The sequence below is a fragment of the Nerophis lumbriciformis genome, linkage group LG32 (genome assembly GCF_033978685.3).
Source record: "Nerophis lumbriciformis linkage group LG32, RoL_Nlum_v2.1, whole genome shotgun sequence".
Classification (NCBI taxonomy): domain Eukaryota; kingdom Metazoa; phylum Chordata; class Actinopteri; order Syngnathiformes; family Syngnathidae; genus Nerophis; species Nerophis lumbriciformis.
The window spans coordinates 24,255,533-24,271,830 of NC_084579.2; the positions used below are offsets into that span (position 1 = coordinate 24,255,533).

Below are 16,298 nucleotides of genomic sequence, written 5' to 3' on the forward strand. Positions count from 1 at the left end.
ACTTATGGAGTACTTACAAGCAGAAACAGTGATTCGTTAGAAAAAGGAGAATGGCCTAAAAACTTACAGTAAAATTTAAGCTATAAACATTGAAGGACCGCTCTGCAAGATGTGCTTAACTCTGCCTCTTGCTCTTGTTAGCTAGCTAGTGGCTGATGTCCAAACGCTGTCAGTAGTGTTTTAGTTACTTCTAAATCACTAATCTTTGCCGCCATGGGGTCAAATAAACTACGGTTCTTACAAGTATCATCCCTGCAGGACGATGAATAGCTAAACCTGCTTCACTACATACCATAGGAGGATACAATAGCTAACCACTAAAAGCTGGCGCTCCTTAATGTAATTAGATGCCATGGGTGGATCAACACAGACATCGGCTGTAATGATACCAAGTACATAGTCGATACTACAATGATTATGTTGATATTTTTTACTATCACAAAACATTTTGTCTTTTATTCCATCTATCCATCTTCTACCGCTTGTCCTTCATAATTTTGACAAAATGACAATCAGAAATGACACAATATGTTACTGCATACGCCTGCAGCCAAATTGGGGACCTTTGTTTGCTTACTTACTACTAAAAAAAAATGTGTCTAGTATGTTCACTATTTTATTTAACGCCAAAATCATTATTTGATTGCAATAACAAACATATGTTTAATAATCATTAGATATTCTGTTAAAATAAAGCCAATTAAAAAAATATATATTTTGAAAAGTATCGAAATACATTTTGATATCAATACCGGTACCACAATATTGGTATTGGTACAACCCTAATGCACATACACATATAATTGTACATTACTGTACATACTGTATCTACACATATACACATTGTGAAAATTGTGCTGACACAAAATGAGCAAGGAAATATGTCTTTAGGTCCTGCCTAAAGACATAATAATTTATGTCTTTAGGCAATAATTTAATAATTTACATACATAATTTATGTATGAAAATTTGAGTATATATGACAACCAACTCCAACTGGAATGTTTTCGCCATCATCAAGACTAACAACAGTATAACAATTAGTTAGCTAGCTAATAACAATGTAAATGCAGCCAATATCTAAAAGTCTGGATACAAATAATGAGGAGCTGAATATTTAAAATGTGTCATAAAAAATGCAAGAAGTCCTCACACCTCAATATTCATTTCAATACTGCAATTTGAGAGACACCGGTGGTGAGATGTAATGAGTGTAACGACAAACCTTATCATGTGCCACTATGTTTTGCTTTTGTTATTTTTTATTAATCAATTTAATTCATGTTTTAAGTTATACTTTTGTTAAAATCGTTACATTGAGTTAAATTGTTACATTTATATTTTGTTGAATTGTTCAAAATGTGTAGATTTTTACGATTTGTTTCATTATTCTGATTATAAATATGGTTGATAAGGCAAAAAATCTGAAAATCAGTTAATGATATTGAAAACTGTCCAACTTAAAATAATTAGTATTAGCAATATAGTCCCTGCATGTGCTTGGTATTCAATTGATACCAAATTACTAGTATTGCCCATCTGAAATACTTACAATAAGTACATAACAATGACAGTTATATATTTTGTTTGCATGCAGAACCACAGAAAAACTACTAAACTACTGTACTGTACAGACTTTAGCAAATAATGTAGAGAGAGGCCCAAAAGAGAAAGAATAACACTGTTTTTGCCTTGGTATAGGTCTGCACAAGTGGAAATGGGTTAAGTAGTGTTTGTATAATCCTGCAGACAGACACACAAAACAATTTGAGCTCTAAAATAAAAAAACAAAACATGATTTCTCTGATACTTTTTGTTAAAAGTTAATAGGATCTAGTTAAAATCAAGCACTACTTTTCTACATATGTTTGAAGATTTTGCCCATAGTAGAGTTTATGCTTAGATTTTTGAGTTTTGTTTTTGGGGATGAACTTATTTTTGCAGAAATTTGCAAGAGCTCATCTATTTAATGAGATATTTGGCACACACTTCCATAAACCCTTTTAGGTAAATTGTTGCTCTACTTTTGGCCATAACTTTGGTTGTGTTACTCGGAATGGAAATATTTTTTCCGAAAAAGTTTTTTTTCATGTTCAATTGTATTATTTAATCAAATTCTTTCATACATCAACGATACACTGGGAAATAATTTTAGCCCAGTAGAGTACTGTCAGGAGTGAAAAATCCTCAGGTAGCTAGTTAGTAGCATATAAAATGTTGGATTTATATATATATATTTAAATTTTCTCTTACTCAACTTCATTTCAAAATAAAAATAGAAACATGTCAAGTTTTTTTAACCCTTTAAATGCCCATTTGACTGAATTATGTCAGTTTTTTTTAATTTCGAAAAATCTGTATACAATTAATTTTTATACTGTACTGTGGTAAAGATAAGGCTTAAATAAACACTATGTTAGTAATTAATCTCATTTTGATGCATTGTTGCTGTTTTTAATTTTAGGGTTTCATTTAGGGGTAAAAAGGAGTAAATATCTTCATCAATCATCTAATTCCAAACAGCAAATATGAACAATTGTACTCTTTTTCTCCAAAGTAAAACCCTAAATTTAGAAAATACATGATTATTTTGCATAATGACTGTACAGTTAAAAATTGCAGTTATAATAGTAGTCAAAGGGGACTTTTGTCACACGATACTAAACTGCTATTAGGATTGGAATCTGACACAGCAAAACATGTTTAATGTATCCAAATGAAAAAAAGAAGAAGACATAATTACATCAAAGCAGCCAATTTAAAAGGATGAAGTAAAAAAAAAAAAAAAACATGACATGCTAGCTATTTTTTTAGGACTGAAGTTGAAATAAGCGATTTAAGCAAAAAAAAGTGGACACAAATTTAGTTAAACATTTCTTTATTCCCTACCTGAGGACTTGTTTGTCCTGGTGCTACTTTATTGGTAGTAAATTTGGATTATTTATTTCCCAGAGGGTTAAAATTTATATGAAATGAAACTGAACAGTCCAATCCGTTTGAATAAAGGGACAATTAAAAAATGTTTTGGTATGTGTGTGTGTGTTGTACCATTGATGACACTGGGAGAAAGAAAGGTAGAGTCACGATCACCCAGTCGGCAGGCTCCCTCCTCTGAAGAACCTGGTGCCAGTAGTGGGGCCTGACCCTCCAGAGAGCTCACAATGTCTGCACGGTCAATATTCTTCAAAGCAGTGTACAGGCTCTCCACTGAGGGGGAAAATCAAATGTGGTTGAGATAAATTAAGAAATATTGATCGGGTGGGTCAATCTGTGTGTTGCGCAGCAAGTAGATGTGTGTGTCTTCCAATTAAGTAGACATACTCTTTGCTCTCTTGCCCTCTCTGCTGGCCCATAGATTGAGTAAAGTGGAGCTCTGGTCCAGCAGTGAGTTGGGATTCTCCACACGGATCCTATTGATGTCATCCACACCAAACTGGAGCTCTCTTGCCAACTCTGACCAGAGAACAGTCAAATCAATAAAAAGAGGAATTCTCCAAAATTTCATTTTGGACAGTGTTTCCCATCCTGTATTGAGCCAAGGCAAATGTTTTACAACAGAAACATCACATGGCGCACCACCAAACCAAACTGTCGCAAAGTCTACTGCAGGTTCTTGCCACAGAGCCAGACAATTGACCAGCACGTCTACAAAGACATTCTGCCATGTTGCTTTGCTTCATGCGCGAGAAGAGGAGAACGTTGTGGCATGCAGGAGGACCAGCGACTGCTACTGCACTGAACAACGCGGCTGCTCACAATACCCTGAGCTTGCTATAGCAAACCTCCTTACCTAAAGGACCCATACGTCCAGATGACTGAAATTTCACTGACAAGTTCACTTTATATGTCTTTTGCTCTTAATAAGGAATCTGGCATTCTTTTCCCATAATATCACTTAGCTTTTGGGTAATCGGTTGATAACTAACTGTACTTGGAATGCCCCCTTTCTATTGTCAGACTTGATGTTGCCCCCTCTTAGTGTGACGTTAATCTACAGAACTGGAACCCATTTTCCCACATAGACAGTGTGGATAAAAGGCATGTATAACTATTATTTTGATCACTTAATTGCAAGTTTTTGTCACCCTTTTGTATTTTATCTTCAGTGTCTGCCTGTCATGGGTATTTTCTCAAGCTTGTTATGAAATGTTTCAATACTTTCTTATGATTTTTTTAAAACCATGCATGCCTCTGTGTGTTCCTGCCCTTGTAAAGCCGCTGGAACTATGCATTTCTCTTGAGGATGAATAAAGTATTTATCGGTTTTTTTTCAGCATTTTCTCAGGTACAATTCAACTTAACATACACTTCCACCAATAAAACATCAGTAGAAGAGGACGCAAAATAGAATACCATTGGGTTACCTTGTTCTGATTTTTCTCTTCTTTTTCTATGCTTCGCGGCAGAGCTTATGTCCCCTGCTGTGAGTGTGAAGCGGTCCTTCACTTTTATGATATAAATACTATTACGCTACATAATGTAGCCACTGGTGTGTCTGCTTCAAGCCAAAAAGGAGCTTCAAATTCTCAGAGAAACAACTACACCACAAAGCCGAAAAAGCTACGTTATGTACGCCAGGGTTCCCCAACCTTTTTTCCACCATGGACTGATTTAATGTATGCATTATTTTCATGGACCAGCTTTCCATGTGTGGCAGATAATTACAGCAAAAAATTGAGCATGAAAAATCAACTCACTATAACGCTGAAGTAGTGGGCGCCCCAGGCGTGTTTCTTTGCGAAGAGATGGACCCCGTCATGCATATACCGTACTATATACCGGTGTTTCTTAACCACTTTTTTTCCCTACAATGTGGCACGTTAACATTTTAAATGTCCATTGTGGGGTTGTACGGTATACCGGTATTAGTATTGTACCGCGATTCTAATGAATAATATTCGGCACTATACCACCTCTAAAAAGTACCGGTCCCCCACCCGTCGTCACGTCGTGTCATGCAGACGAGCCTGTTTGATTGATTGATTGATTGACACTTTTATTAGTAGATTGCATAGTACAGTACATATTCCGTACAATTGACCACTAAATGGTAACACCCAAATACGTTTTTCAACTTGTTTAAGTCGGGGTCCACGTTAATCAATTCATGGTATAAATATATACTATCAGCATAATACAGTCATCACACAAGTTAATCATAAGAGTATATACATTTAATTATTTACATTATTTACAATCCGGGGGGTGGGATATGGAGGGGGTTGGGGCGGGGGGGTTAGGTTGGTAGATATCAGCACTTCAGTCATCAACAATAATATCATCTGAGAAATGGACATTGAAACAGTGTAGGACTGACTTTGTAGGATATGTACAGCGAGCAGTGAACATAGTGAGCTCAGAAAGCATAAGAACAAGTATATACATTTGATTATTTACATTTGATTAATTACAATCCGGGGAGGTGGGATGTGGTGGGGGGAGGGTGTTAGTCTAGGGTTCTAGTTGTCTGGAGGTGTTCCTTTAGTGCGGTTTTGAAGGAGGATAGAGATGCACTTTCTTTTACACCTGTTGGGAGTGCATTCCATATTGATGTGGCATAGAAGGAGAATGAGTTAAGACCTTTGTTAGATCGGAATCTGGGTTTAACATGGTTTGTGGAGCTCCCCCTGGTGTTGTGGTTATGGCGGTCATTTACGTTATGGAAGTAGTTTGACATGTACTTCGGTATCAGGGAGGTGTAGCGAATTTTATAGACTAGGCTCAGTGCAAGTTGTTTTACTCTGTCCTCCACCCTGAGCCAGCCCACTTTGGAGAAGTGGGTAGGAGTGAGGTGTGATCTGGGGTGGAGGTCTAGAAGTACCGTAATCTGACTAGTTTGTTCTAGGATGTTTGGAGTCTAGATTTGAGGGTTTTGGAGGTGCTGGGGTACCAGGAGGTGCATGCGCAATCGAAAAAGGGTTGAATGAGAGTTCCTGCTAGAATCTTCATGGTGCTTTTGTTGACCAGAGAGGAGATTCTGTCGAGAAATCTTGTTCGTTGGTTGACCTTTTTGATTACCTTGGTTGCCATTTTATCACAGGAAAGATTAGGCTCTAGAATGGAACCTAGGTAAGTGACCTCATCTTTCCTGGTGATAACAATGTCACCCACTTTAATAGTGAAGTCACTGACTTTCTTAAGGTTGATTTGGGACCCAAATAGGATGGACTCCGTTTTACCTAAGTGATAGCTTATTGTCAGCGAGCCATGTGCAAATACTACAGAGTTCGACACTGAGGATTTTTTCCACCTGTGACTTGTCCTTGCCGGATACCAGCAAGGCTGAGTCATCCGCAAACAGGAACAATTCACAGTCGCATGCCGATGACAAGTCGTTTATGTATATTAGGAACAGTAAAGGCCCTAATATACTGCCTTGGGGGACTCCACAGCTTACTGAGGGGGGGGGGGGGGGACACACACACAGTGCTGTTCACCTCTACCACCTGTTTCCTCCCCTCCAAGTAAGATTGCATCCAGCTTGATGAGGTTTTATCAAATTCGATTGGTCTGAGCTTATCCAACAGTATAACGTGGTTAACGGTGTCAAAGGCCTTCTGAAGGTCCAGCATGACCATGCCACAGTATTTGCCCGTGTCCACCTCATGTTTGATGTGGTCGGTCAGATAGAGAAGGCATGTGTCAGTGGAGTGGTTAGTTCTGAAGTCGGATTGGAATTTGTACATGAGTTTTTTAGTGGCAAGGTATGTATTTTCATTTTTTCATTTTCATTTTTATTTTTCTCCTTTATTGATGTGCATCTTTGATAGACAATTATACCACAATTATTCAGTTATACATTTACACACCAATGCCTGAGAAGGAGCAGGATGAAGAAAAATTCTTATATTTTCCTGCCCCCTTCAACATAATACGTAGTCTTAATGATTTATAAACCAACAATTACATCCAAATATAACGAAAACAACAAAAAAAACACACAAGTGCAAAACTTCATGAAGTACAAACCGAACAAAAAAAACAAAAACAAAAGAAGTATAATGCACCTCAAAGGATGATACAAAACAAATACAAAACCAGGCAAAAAAATAAGTAAAATAATAAATATAAAGCAAAATGTAAACACTTATGGCTGTCCATATGATCTTATTGTTCTGTTTTTATATATTTTTTTCAATTGGAATATGTTTTTACAATCTTTTATCTCATTGTAAAGAGAATTCCATAGTTTAACCCCCACCACTGATATGCACATTTGTTTTAAAGTTGTCCTTGAATACTGATGTTTGAAATGACCTTTTCTTCTATGCTCTTCATTCTCAGAATTGATGACAAACATTTTTGGTAAATTTGCTGGTAATGTTTTACTTTTAGCCTTAAACATGACACATAATGTCTGTAACTTTACTAGCTCCTGTAATTTCAATAAACCCAAATTAATAAATAATATGTTAGTGTGTTCTAAGTAATCTGCTTTATGAATAATCCTTATAGCTCTTTTCTGTAGTTGATACAATGCCTTTATGTTACTCTTATATGTGTTCCCCCACACTTCCACACAATAGCTGATATATGGCAATATAAGTGCACAATACAATATACGCATTGCCCTATAATCTAACACATACTTTACCTTATTCAATATAAAAATACTCTTAGACATCTTTTTTACGTACATGTGCAATATGAGATTTCCATGTCAGGCCGTCATCCAGTATCACTCCTAAAAATCTAAGTTCAGAAACCCTTTCAATATCAATTCATCTATTGACAGTTTGATCGTTTCCTCCCTTTTCCCCTTACAAAAAATCATGAACTTTGTTTTTTCTACATTTAATGATAATTTATTGACATCAAACCATCTCTTAAGTTTAATCATTTCCTGTTCAATAAAGTTTGATAATGCTTTTAAGTCATGTCCCGAACTATAAAAGTTGGTGTCGTCCGCAAATAATACAAATTTCAATAACTTTGATACCTCACATAAATCATTAATATATAAAATAAACAATTTTGATCCCAAAACCGAACCTTGTGGAATTCCACATTCAATCCTCATATGTTCAGATGTATTACCCATAAAATCCACAAACTCTTGTCTATTATCTAAATAACTTCTGAGCCAGTCTAAAACGAGTCCTCTCACACCAAATGAATACAACTTGGACAATAATATAGAATGATCTATAGTATCAAATACTTTTTTTAAATCGATAAATACCCCTATAGTGTGTTTCTTATTATCAGTAGCTGTTGCTATATCCTCCATTATATTCATTACAGCTGAAGCAGTGGATCTATTGGTCCGGAATCCATACTGGCTCTCACTCATTAACATGTTCTTTTCAATAAAACTGTCTAATTTTTTTACAAATATTTTTTCAATTATTTTAGAAAATTGTGACAGCAGTGACACTGGTCTGTAATTAGTGAATCTATGTTTATCTCCCGTTTTAAAGAGTGGAATTACCTTTGCTATCTTCATTCTATTTGGAAAGGTCCCTGTTTGAAAAGAAAGATTAAAAACATAACAAAGAGGTTTGATGATACAGTCAATAGTCTTTTTTACAATTATCATGTCTATACCATCACTGTCTGTTGATGTCTTATTTTTCAGTTTTGATACCATGGATACAATTTCATTTTCACTAACATTTCCTAGAAGCATGGACTGTAGCACTTTGCTTCCCCCTCTCCATCCACTCTGTATATCTTTATGTTCACCAATACTCTCTGCCAATTTGGGTCCAACATTCACAAAGAAATAATTGAATTTGTTTGCCACTTCATTCATATTTGTTATCATCTTATTATCCTCATTGATAAAATGGCTTGGTGGATTTGTAGGCCGATGTTTTTCCTATTACCTTGTTCAGAATATTCCAAGTTCCTTTGATATTGTTTTTATTTTTTTCTAGTAAATTATTATAATATTCTCTTTTTGCTTGTCTCATTATTGTTGTCATGTCTGTGTAATCATGTTTTGCTTTGTTAAGTTATTGAACTCTTTAGTTTCTGGCTTTTCACTCCCGTCTTGTTTCCATGGCTACCCATTAGTTTCACCTGTTCCACGTTTGGACTCACACACACCTGTCACCAATCATGTCACTGTTATTTAAGCATACCTTTGTTCATCACTCGTTCTGCCTGCATTGTCGTTATGTCACTCCGGTTCATGTCTCGTTTTGACAAAGTAAGTTTCCATGTCCATGTCCTAGTTTTTGTTAATTAGCAGCTTCATATGTTTTAGGCACACTTGCCTTTTTTGGTTGTATCTTTGTGTTTTGTGGTAGTGAGTGTTTTATGTCAATAAATCCAAGCCTACCTTCATGTTGTCGTCCGGAGCTGTCTCTTTTGCGTTGGAAGAACAACCCCGCAGCTAGCTGCGACCCCCACGTGACAATTGTTATCAATTTGTTTTTGTAAACCTTATATTTCGTTTCAGCATCCTTTGTTCTTACTTTTATGAAATCTCTATAAAGTTTGTTTTTCTTTTTACAAGCATTCTGTAGTCCCTTTATAATCCAAGGCTTTTTATTGTAGCGGTCTCTTTGTTTCCATACATTTGGACAATGCTTTACATACAATGATAAATATATATTAAGAAAAGCCTCATATGCAGCATTTGTCTCTCCCACATACACTTCATTCCAGTCTGCTTCAAATAAGTCCTTCCTAAACTTATTTATTACCTCTTCAGTCCTTTTCCTTACATACCTATGGGTTTTTTCCTCCCTCTTTTTATCAATTGGACAGTCATAAGTAAGAAACACAGGTAAGTGGTCACTTATATTATTAATTACTAGTCCACCTTTTATATGATTTTCTATGTCATTTATAAAGATGTGATCAATTAACGTTGCACAATTTGTGGTTATTCTACTGGGTTTGGTGATCAATGGATAAAGCCCTCTACTATATACCACATCCAAGAAGTCTCTTGTTGATTTATTTCTGGGTGAGCTTAGCAGGTCTATGTTATAGTCGCCACACATGACGAATGTTTTCTTTTCCTTTACCTTACACAATAATTCTTCGAAACTATCATTACCGTAAATGCTTCTACCTTAGACCCAGGTGTCCTATATAAACACGTAACAATAACATTTGTCTTCTTTTCTATTTCTACCTCCAAAGTTACACATTCAAATAAATCATCGATTACCACTGTCATACATTCAACAGGTCTACATTTCAATTCACAGTCAACAAACAGGGCCACACCTCCTCCCTTCTTGTTTCTTCTACTACAGTGATACAACTCATACCGTCCATGGAGAAGTCAATACCTCTGTCTTTATCGATCCATGTTTCAGAAAGTGCTACTATTTTGAATTTTCCATTTAGAGTCTTCAAGTATTCGTCAATCTTTGAGAAATTTGCATATAAGCTTCTACAGTTGAAATGTATTAAATAAAATGTGTTATCTAAACTAACATTGTCATTGAATTGTTTCTCAGTGTAGTAGTCACAAGTAGTATTGATTGAGTTGAACAGATGGTTTTCTGGGTCAACATCATAAACTATTTTTTCCATTACTTTCGAAATGGAACTGAGAATAGAAACAGGTCGGTAGTTACCAGGTTCTAATTTGCTTCCTTTTTTTAAAAAAAGGGGAGATACTCTTGCTATCTTAAAATCTTTTGGTACTTGGACTTGTTTAATTGAGAGGTTTATTATGTGTGTGATGATTGGGGTAATGGTGGTGGCAGAGTCCCTGAGGAATCTGGAGGGGATATTGTCAAGGCCGGTGGCCTTGTTTGGGTGGAGCGCGCTCAATTTTTTGAGCACCTCGTCAGCTGAGACCACTTCTAATTTGAAATCGTTGTTGAATACTCCTAGCTTTCTGTAGTAGGCTTTAATGTGTTCTACACCAAAGCGACCAGAGTGGTGGGACAGCTTGTTAACTAGAGTGCACAATCACTGAGTACTTACAAGCAGACACAGTGTGTAGACAGAAAAGGGAGAACGGATGAATTTTGCCTCAGTACCTAAAGATAAAGATGAAGCTATAACACTGAAACGCCCTCAGGAAGAGGTGCTTTAAGACATGGCTAGCTAGTTAGCGGCTAATATCTATCCGCAGTCAACAGTGTTGTAACTACTTCTAAATCACTAATCCTTGTCTCCATGGCGACTAGCAAAGTACATTTTTAGTATCAACCCTGTAGAACGAGTGAAAGGTATACATACTTCACTACACACCACCACACTCCGGACTCATAATATTGGATGTATTAAAACCGGTCTATTGTTACCAAAGTGAAGTCAAAATTTCACTATGTCTGATCATTACTTATTAAGGCGAGCACCTTAACTTTGGACACATTACACACATGTGAATGAAGCGCATACTTAGTCAACAGCCATACATGTCACACTAAGGGTGGCAGTATGAACAATGCCAACACTGTCATAAACATGTGCCATATAGTGAAACCACACTAAACAATATTGACAAACACAGTTTGGGAGAATATTTGCACCGCAACACAACATAAACACTACAGAAAAAATTACAGAATTCCCTGCAGCACCAACTCTTCCGGGACGCTACAATATAAACAAACGCCATTGGTGTATCTGCACCTAACATCCACTGTAATGATACCAAGTACAATAGCGTATCTAGTTGATACTCCTACGATTGCATCAATATTTTTTAGCATCACAAAATCTTTTTTCGTTTAAAATTTTTTTTTATTATGTTTATAAACTCAGGAAATACGTCCCTGGACACATGAGGACTTTGAATATGACCAAAGTCTGATTCTGTAACTACTTGGCATCGGATTGATACCCAAATTTGTGGTATCATCCAAAACTAATGTAAAGTATTAAACAACAGAAGAATAAGTGATTGTTACATTTGAACAGAAGTGTAGATAGAACAAGTTAAAACAGAAAATAACCAGATATTAACAGTTAACGAACAAGTGGATTAATAATACATTTTTACAGCTTGTCCCTCATAATGTTGACAAAATAATAGAATGATAAATGACACAATATGTTACTGCATATGTCAGCAGCTAAATTAGGAGCCTTTGTTTGTTTACTTACTACTAAAAGACAAGTTGTCTTGTATGTTCAATATTGTATTTAAGGACAAACTTGCAATAAAAAACATATGTTTAATGTACCATAAGATTTTTTGTTAAAATAAAGCCCATAATGAAATTTTTTGTGGTCCCCTTTATTTACAAAAGTATCGAAAAGTACCAAAATACATTTTGGTACCGGTACCACATTATTGGTATCGGGACAACACTAGTCCATTGTCCCATGTACTATAACAAAGGAGTTGTAATATACATCTATTAACAACCTTATTGGTGTCTTTAGTGATAGGCAAAAGTTAAGTCGGAGAAAATGAGGTAGTTTATAAATTAATTAATGTTTCTGTGCGGCCCTGTAGCAATTGCGTAGTTGGGGTCCACTGATGTACGCTACTGGTGTGTGGCCAAAAAGCCCGCGGTTGGAGACTTACAGCCCCGTTAATATTGTTCGGGCAAGTGGGTCTCTACGAGCCTGCGGGTCGGTCTTTATTACAGGGAAGGCACCTGTGACACTGCCGGGTGCGGCGGTGCTGCCTCGCTCGACCCCGGCCGACCCTCTGCCCTGGTTGTCCTGCATGGGCGACCCGTCGGTTCGGTGTTAAGGTGCCCTCTAAATGTGAAAAAAAGTGTTTACATCATGCTTTTGTGTAAAACTACAATATCGAAACGTCTCAAAAACCACCTTATAAGAGCGCAAAAATGTTTTTGCGATATTTGAGAGGTTTTTGGAAATATGGGTGTTTCTATCACCAGTTTTTTATTGCGATTTGATTTGCGCATTTCTATAGGTAATGGAAACGCAGCTACATACTACACAATATTAAATTGCCCCCAGTCTTCTGTAGGCACTACAACAGGCTGATGCAGGCCTGCCTACATTTTGGAGTTAAAAGTGGGCATTCCAAAATGTGCTAAAACGCGTTAGAAACCAAGCCTAAAATCACTATCGTGTCTATTTTGGCAGGAATTTTATCTGTATACATCATATTTAGGTGCAGATGTATGAAATAAGTGCCAAGGTTGTCGGCATTCGATGAGCACTTTAACCATGGGATTTTTTGGGGCTGGGGAAATACGTCGAAATCCTACATTTTTGCCTCACGCTCTCACAGCACAATGATGTGCCTCAGCACAATGTTTGAGAATCACTTTTTTAGGATACCTACCTGCCCAGCTTAAACCCAGTTGCTCCGATATGATGTTTATTTTGCTCTCAGTCCTCTCCATGGCGTTCACTGTAGCTGAAGACATGAAACTACAGTCAGTTCGGCAATTGATGACAACCTTGATGCACATACATGCTCCAGCTCCTACAGTAAGTGACCTGTCTTGCGTGTGGGTAATAATAGTACTCACCTGAACACAACCACTGTTCTGTTGAAGGAAATGTGCAATAACCTCAACATCAAAATTGTCGGAGAGGATAGAATTTGGGGCGCATTCAAGTGCCAGTCCCAATAATCAGAGTAGCATTCAGTAACCATTAGTGCATTGCGTCTGCGCTGTGTACTGAGTAGACAGAAAAGGCCTTGCTCCCAAAAACACCTGCACTCCTCTATCTTGGTATAATTACAAGAGAGCAGCATCAGGGCTCCTCTGTCTTGCTCCACTGCGAGGTCCTGCCCATTCCCAGTGCTAAACTACAGACATAATGCTAAGAGTGTCTGCCGCCATGCCAGGTGGAAATCGCAGTGGAGACACCAGCGCCATGCAAACCAATAGGACATGAGACATTCATCTGTTCCAGGGCACCGAGAGAAGCAAAATTATCCAGGTACCGTGGAGCTATTTTGGGTCTTATAGAGGACTGATGTAAATCTTTTGGCACACGTTCAATTGAATTCAATTTCCTTTAAGTACACTGCAGATAACTTTGGGGCATACTGATAGCAGTGCATTGCATCCAAGGCTCAGTGTTTGTGCCATGCGTGCACATTAGAGAGGGGACGAAAGAGAGAGGGCAAAGTGGGTAAGCAGAGGGCTTCGGGTGAAGGGGCGGTGCAACATTCAGAGCCCGTTTCCACAGTGGATACTTTAGGAGATGGATGTGATTCAGGCATTGAAGGACTCACCCAAACCAGGCTCATTCAGAGCACTGTAGCGCTCCCTCAGGGCGAGAGGGGTTAAAGTTCGCCTCCGTTCTTCACTTCCAACGACCTATAAAAAACATCAAAATGATCAGACAATGACTGAAGTGCATTGACTTGTTATAGGTTTTAGTAAATAAAACATTTGTTTTATTTCAACACCGTTTTGATGGGTTTAGCTTGTCTAAAGAGTCAATAACATTTTTAGCATTCTGCGATAAAAATCAGTGTTACAAGGGAGATATATCTGTGTTTCTTGAGTACGGACACTTAAATGAAAGGGATTATTTAAGGGTGTTCAAACTTTTTTCAGCAAAGGCTGTTAACAGGAAAATATAAGGATGTTGGTGACACTTTGATACATTTTGTATATTATAAATTGGTGCAATGACAGGCACATGTGATCCCGGGTAACATGCTATATCAGTATCAGGCAGTATCATGCTTCACACCCCGATTTGAAAAGCTGTGCACTACAAAACATGCTCGTTGGAGCCATTAATCCTGACTTCTTAATTGGAAGGGGACTAAAAATCAGCACAAATTTAGAAATTATTATTATTTATTGAGTTTATTTAATTAAATGTTTCATGATTAAATGGTTCAAGTCTGTCAAAAACTGTTTATAGTTTAATTAAGGGTAAAAAAATTTGAATTTCAGGCAAATTGACGCACCTTAAATAATTTCTGTTATAGACTAAAAAACAATGTGAATAAAATGATTATTTGTTGTAATTTGATCTGTATTTTTTTCTTTTTTCTTTTATTTAAAGTTAATAAGGATACATTGTTATGCAGAGTCTTACTTATAACAATTTTATTGACAAATGATACTATTTATAGTCGCAGCGGAGAGAGAGGCGAGACATGAACTGTTTTCTTCTTCCTAGGGTGGGCTTATGATTGAGAAGCACTGAGCTAAAGTCAGAGAAGTTTCTGAAGTGCAAAATCTATGACTGAAGTGGTGAAGCTGTATTTTCATTTGCACTTGCATTTTATACACCATCCATCCATCTTCTTCCGCTTATCCGAGGTCGGGTCGCAGGGGCAGCAACTTAAGCAGGGAAGCCCAGACTTCCCTCTCCCCAGCCACTTCGTCCAGCTCTTCCCAGGGGATCCCGAGGCGTTCCCAGGCCAGCCGGGAGACATAATCTTCCCAACGTGTCCTGGGTCTTCCCCGTGGCCTCCTACCGGTCGGATGTGCCCTAAACACTTCCCTAGGGAGGCGTTCGGGTGGCATCCTGACCAGATGCCCGAACCACCTCATCTGGCTCCTCTCGATGTGGAGGAGCAGCGGCTTTACTTTGAGCTCATCCGGATGGCAGAGCTTCTCAGCCTATCTCTAAGAGAGAGGTGTTTGGTATTTATTTTTATTTTATTTTTATTTTTTTTTGTCATAAAGAAATACAGTCATGTGTGCTTATCCCTGCAGACTGTATTGATCTATATTGATATATAATGTAGGAACCAGAAATATTAATAACAGAAACAAACAACCCTTTTCTGCGAATGAGTGTGAATGAGTGTAAATGGGGGAGGGAGGTTTTTTGGGTTGGTGCACTAATTGTAAGTGTATCTTGTGTTTTTTATGTTGATTTAATAAATAAAAAAATCGGGCCGCGGCTCGGTGGTTGGGGACCACTGGTATATAGTATTGTACAGTCGTCTGGCGCCATATAATGCGGCATCAACACATTACAGATTATTTTAATTTTTTTTTAAACATAATTCACAATTTTTTGGTACTAAAGTAAGCATTTTTAAGCATAAACATTTCTAAATGAACTAAAAATATCAGTACTACAGTAGTATTGGCCACTAGAGGAGACCAAACTAATGAGAGTGTGCTGTTCAGTATGGTGGTGACTGATTGACGAAGCCTCAGGCAGCATTACGATATTGGATTAAAAGAGTGTAAAGGTCACTGAAAGGTGCTATTTCATGTCTAGAGGGCTCCCGTAAAGTCATAAACAAGTTTTTTATGCTCTAGCTATAAAAATATTAGATTTATAATTAATGAGTCTTACGTCACTGAAATCGATTTATAGCGGTCATGTCCGGGACCAATTAACAGCGATAAACAATGGACAACTGAACTTATAAAATACGCTGTTACACAACATCACGTCCTGTCAAAGCATCTTCCTGCTGGAAAATGTTAAGTGAATTGACAGCGTGTTTTTTGAGATAG

General features: G+C 37.3%; 1 protein-coding gene across 7 annotated transcripts in view; it reads right to left on the reverse strand.

Annotated features, from left to right (window-relative positions):
* Window positions 1-16,298, reverse strand: part of ank1b (ankyrin 1, erythrocytic b) — a 302,181-nt gene that overhangs the window by 54,436 nt on the left and 231,447 nt on the right. For 6 of the 7 annotated variants that reach the window (XM_061927319.1, XM_061927314.1, XM_061927315.1 and 3 more), the window contains exons 34-37: window positions 14,093-14,177; window positions 13,187-13,261; window positions 3,322-3,453; window positions 3,049-3,207 (exon numbers count right to left, since the gene is read on the reverse strand). In XM_061927319.1, coding sequence (XP_061783303.1) covers window positions 3,049-3,207; window positions 3,322-3,453; window positions 13,187-13,261; window positions 14,093-14,177 — 451 coding nt within the window. The remainder of the gene's footprint in view (window positions 1-3,048; window positions 3,208-3,321; window positions 3,454-13,186; window positions 13,262-14,092; window positions 14,178-16,298) is intronic. The other variant, XM_061927317.1, reaches the window with a different exon arrangement.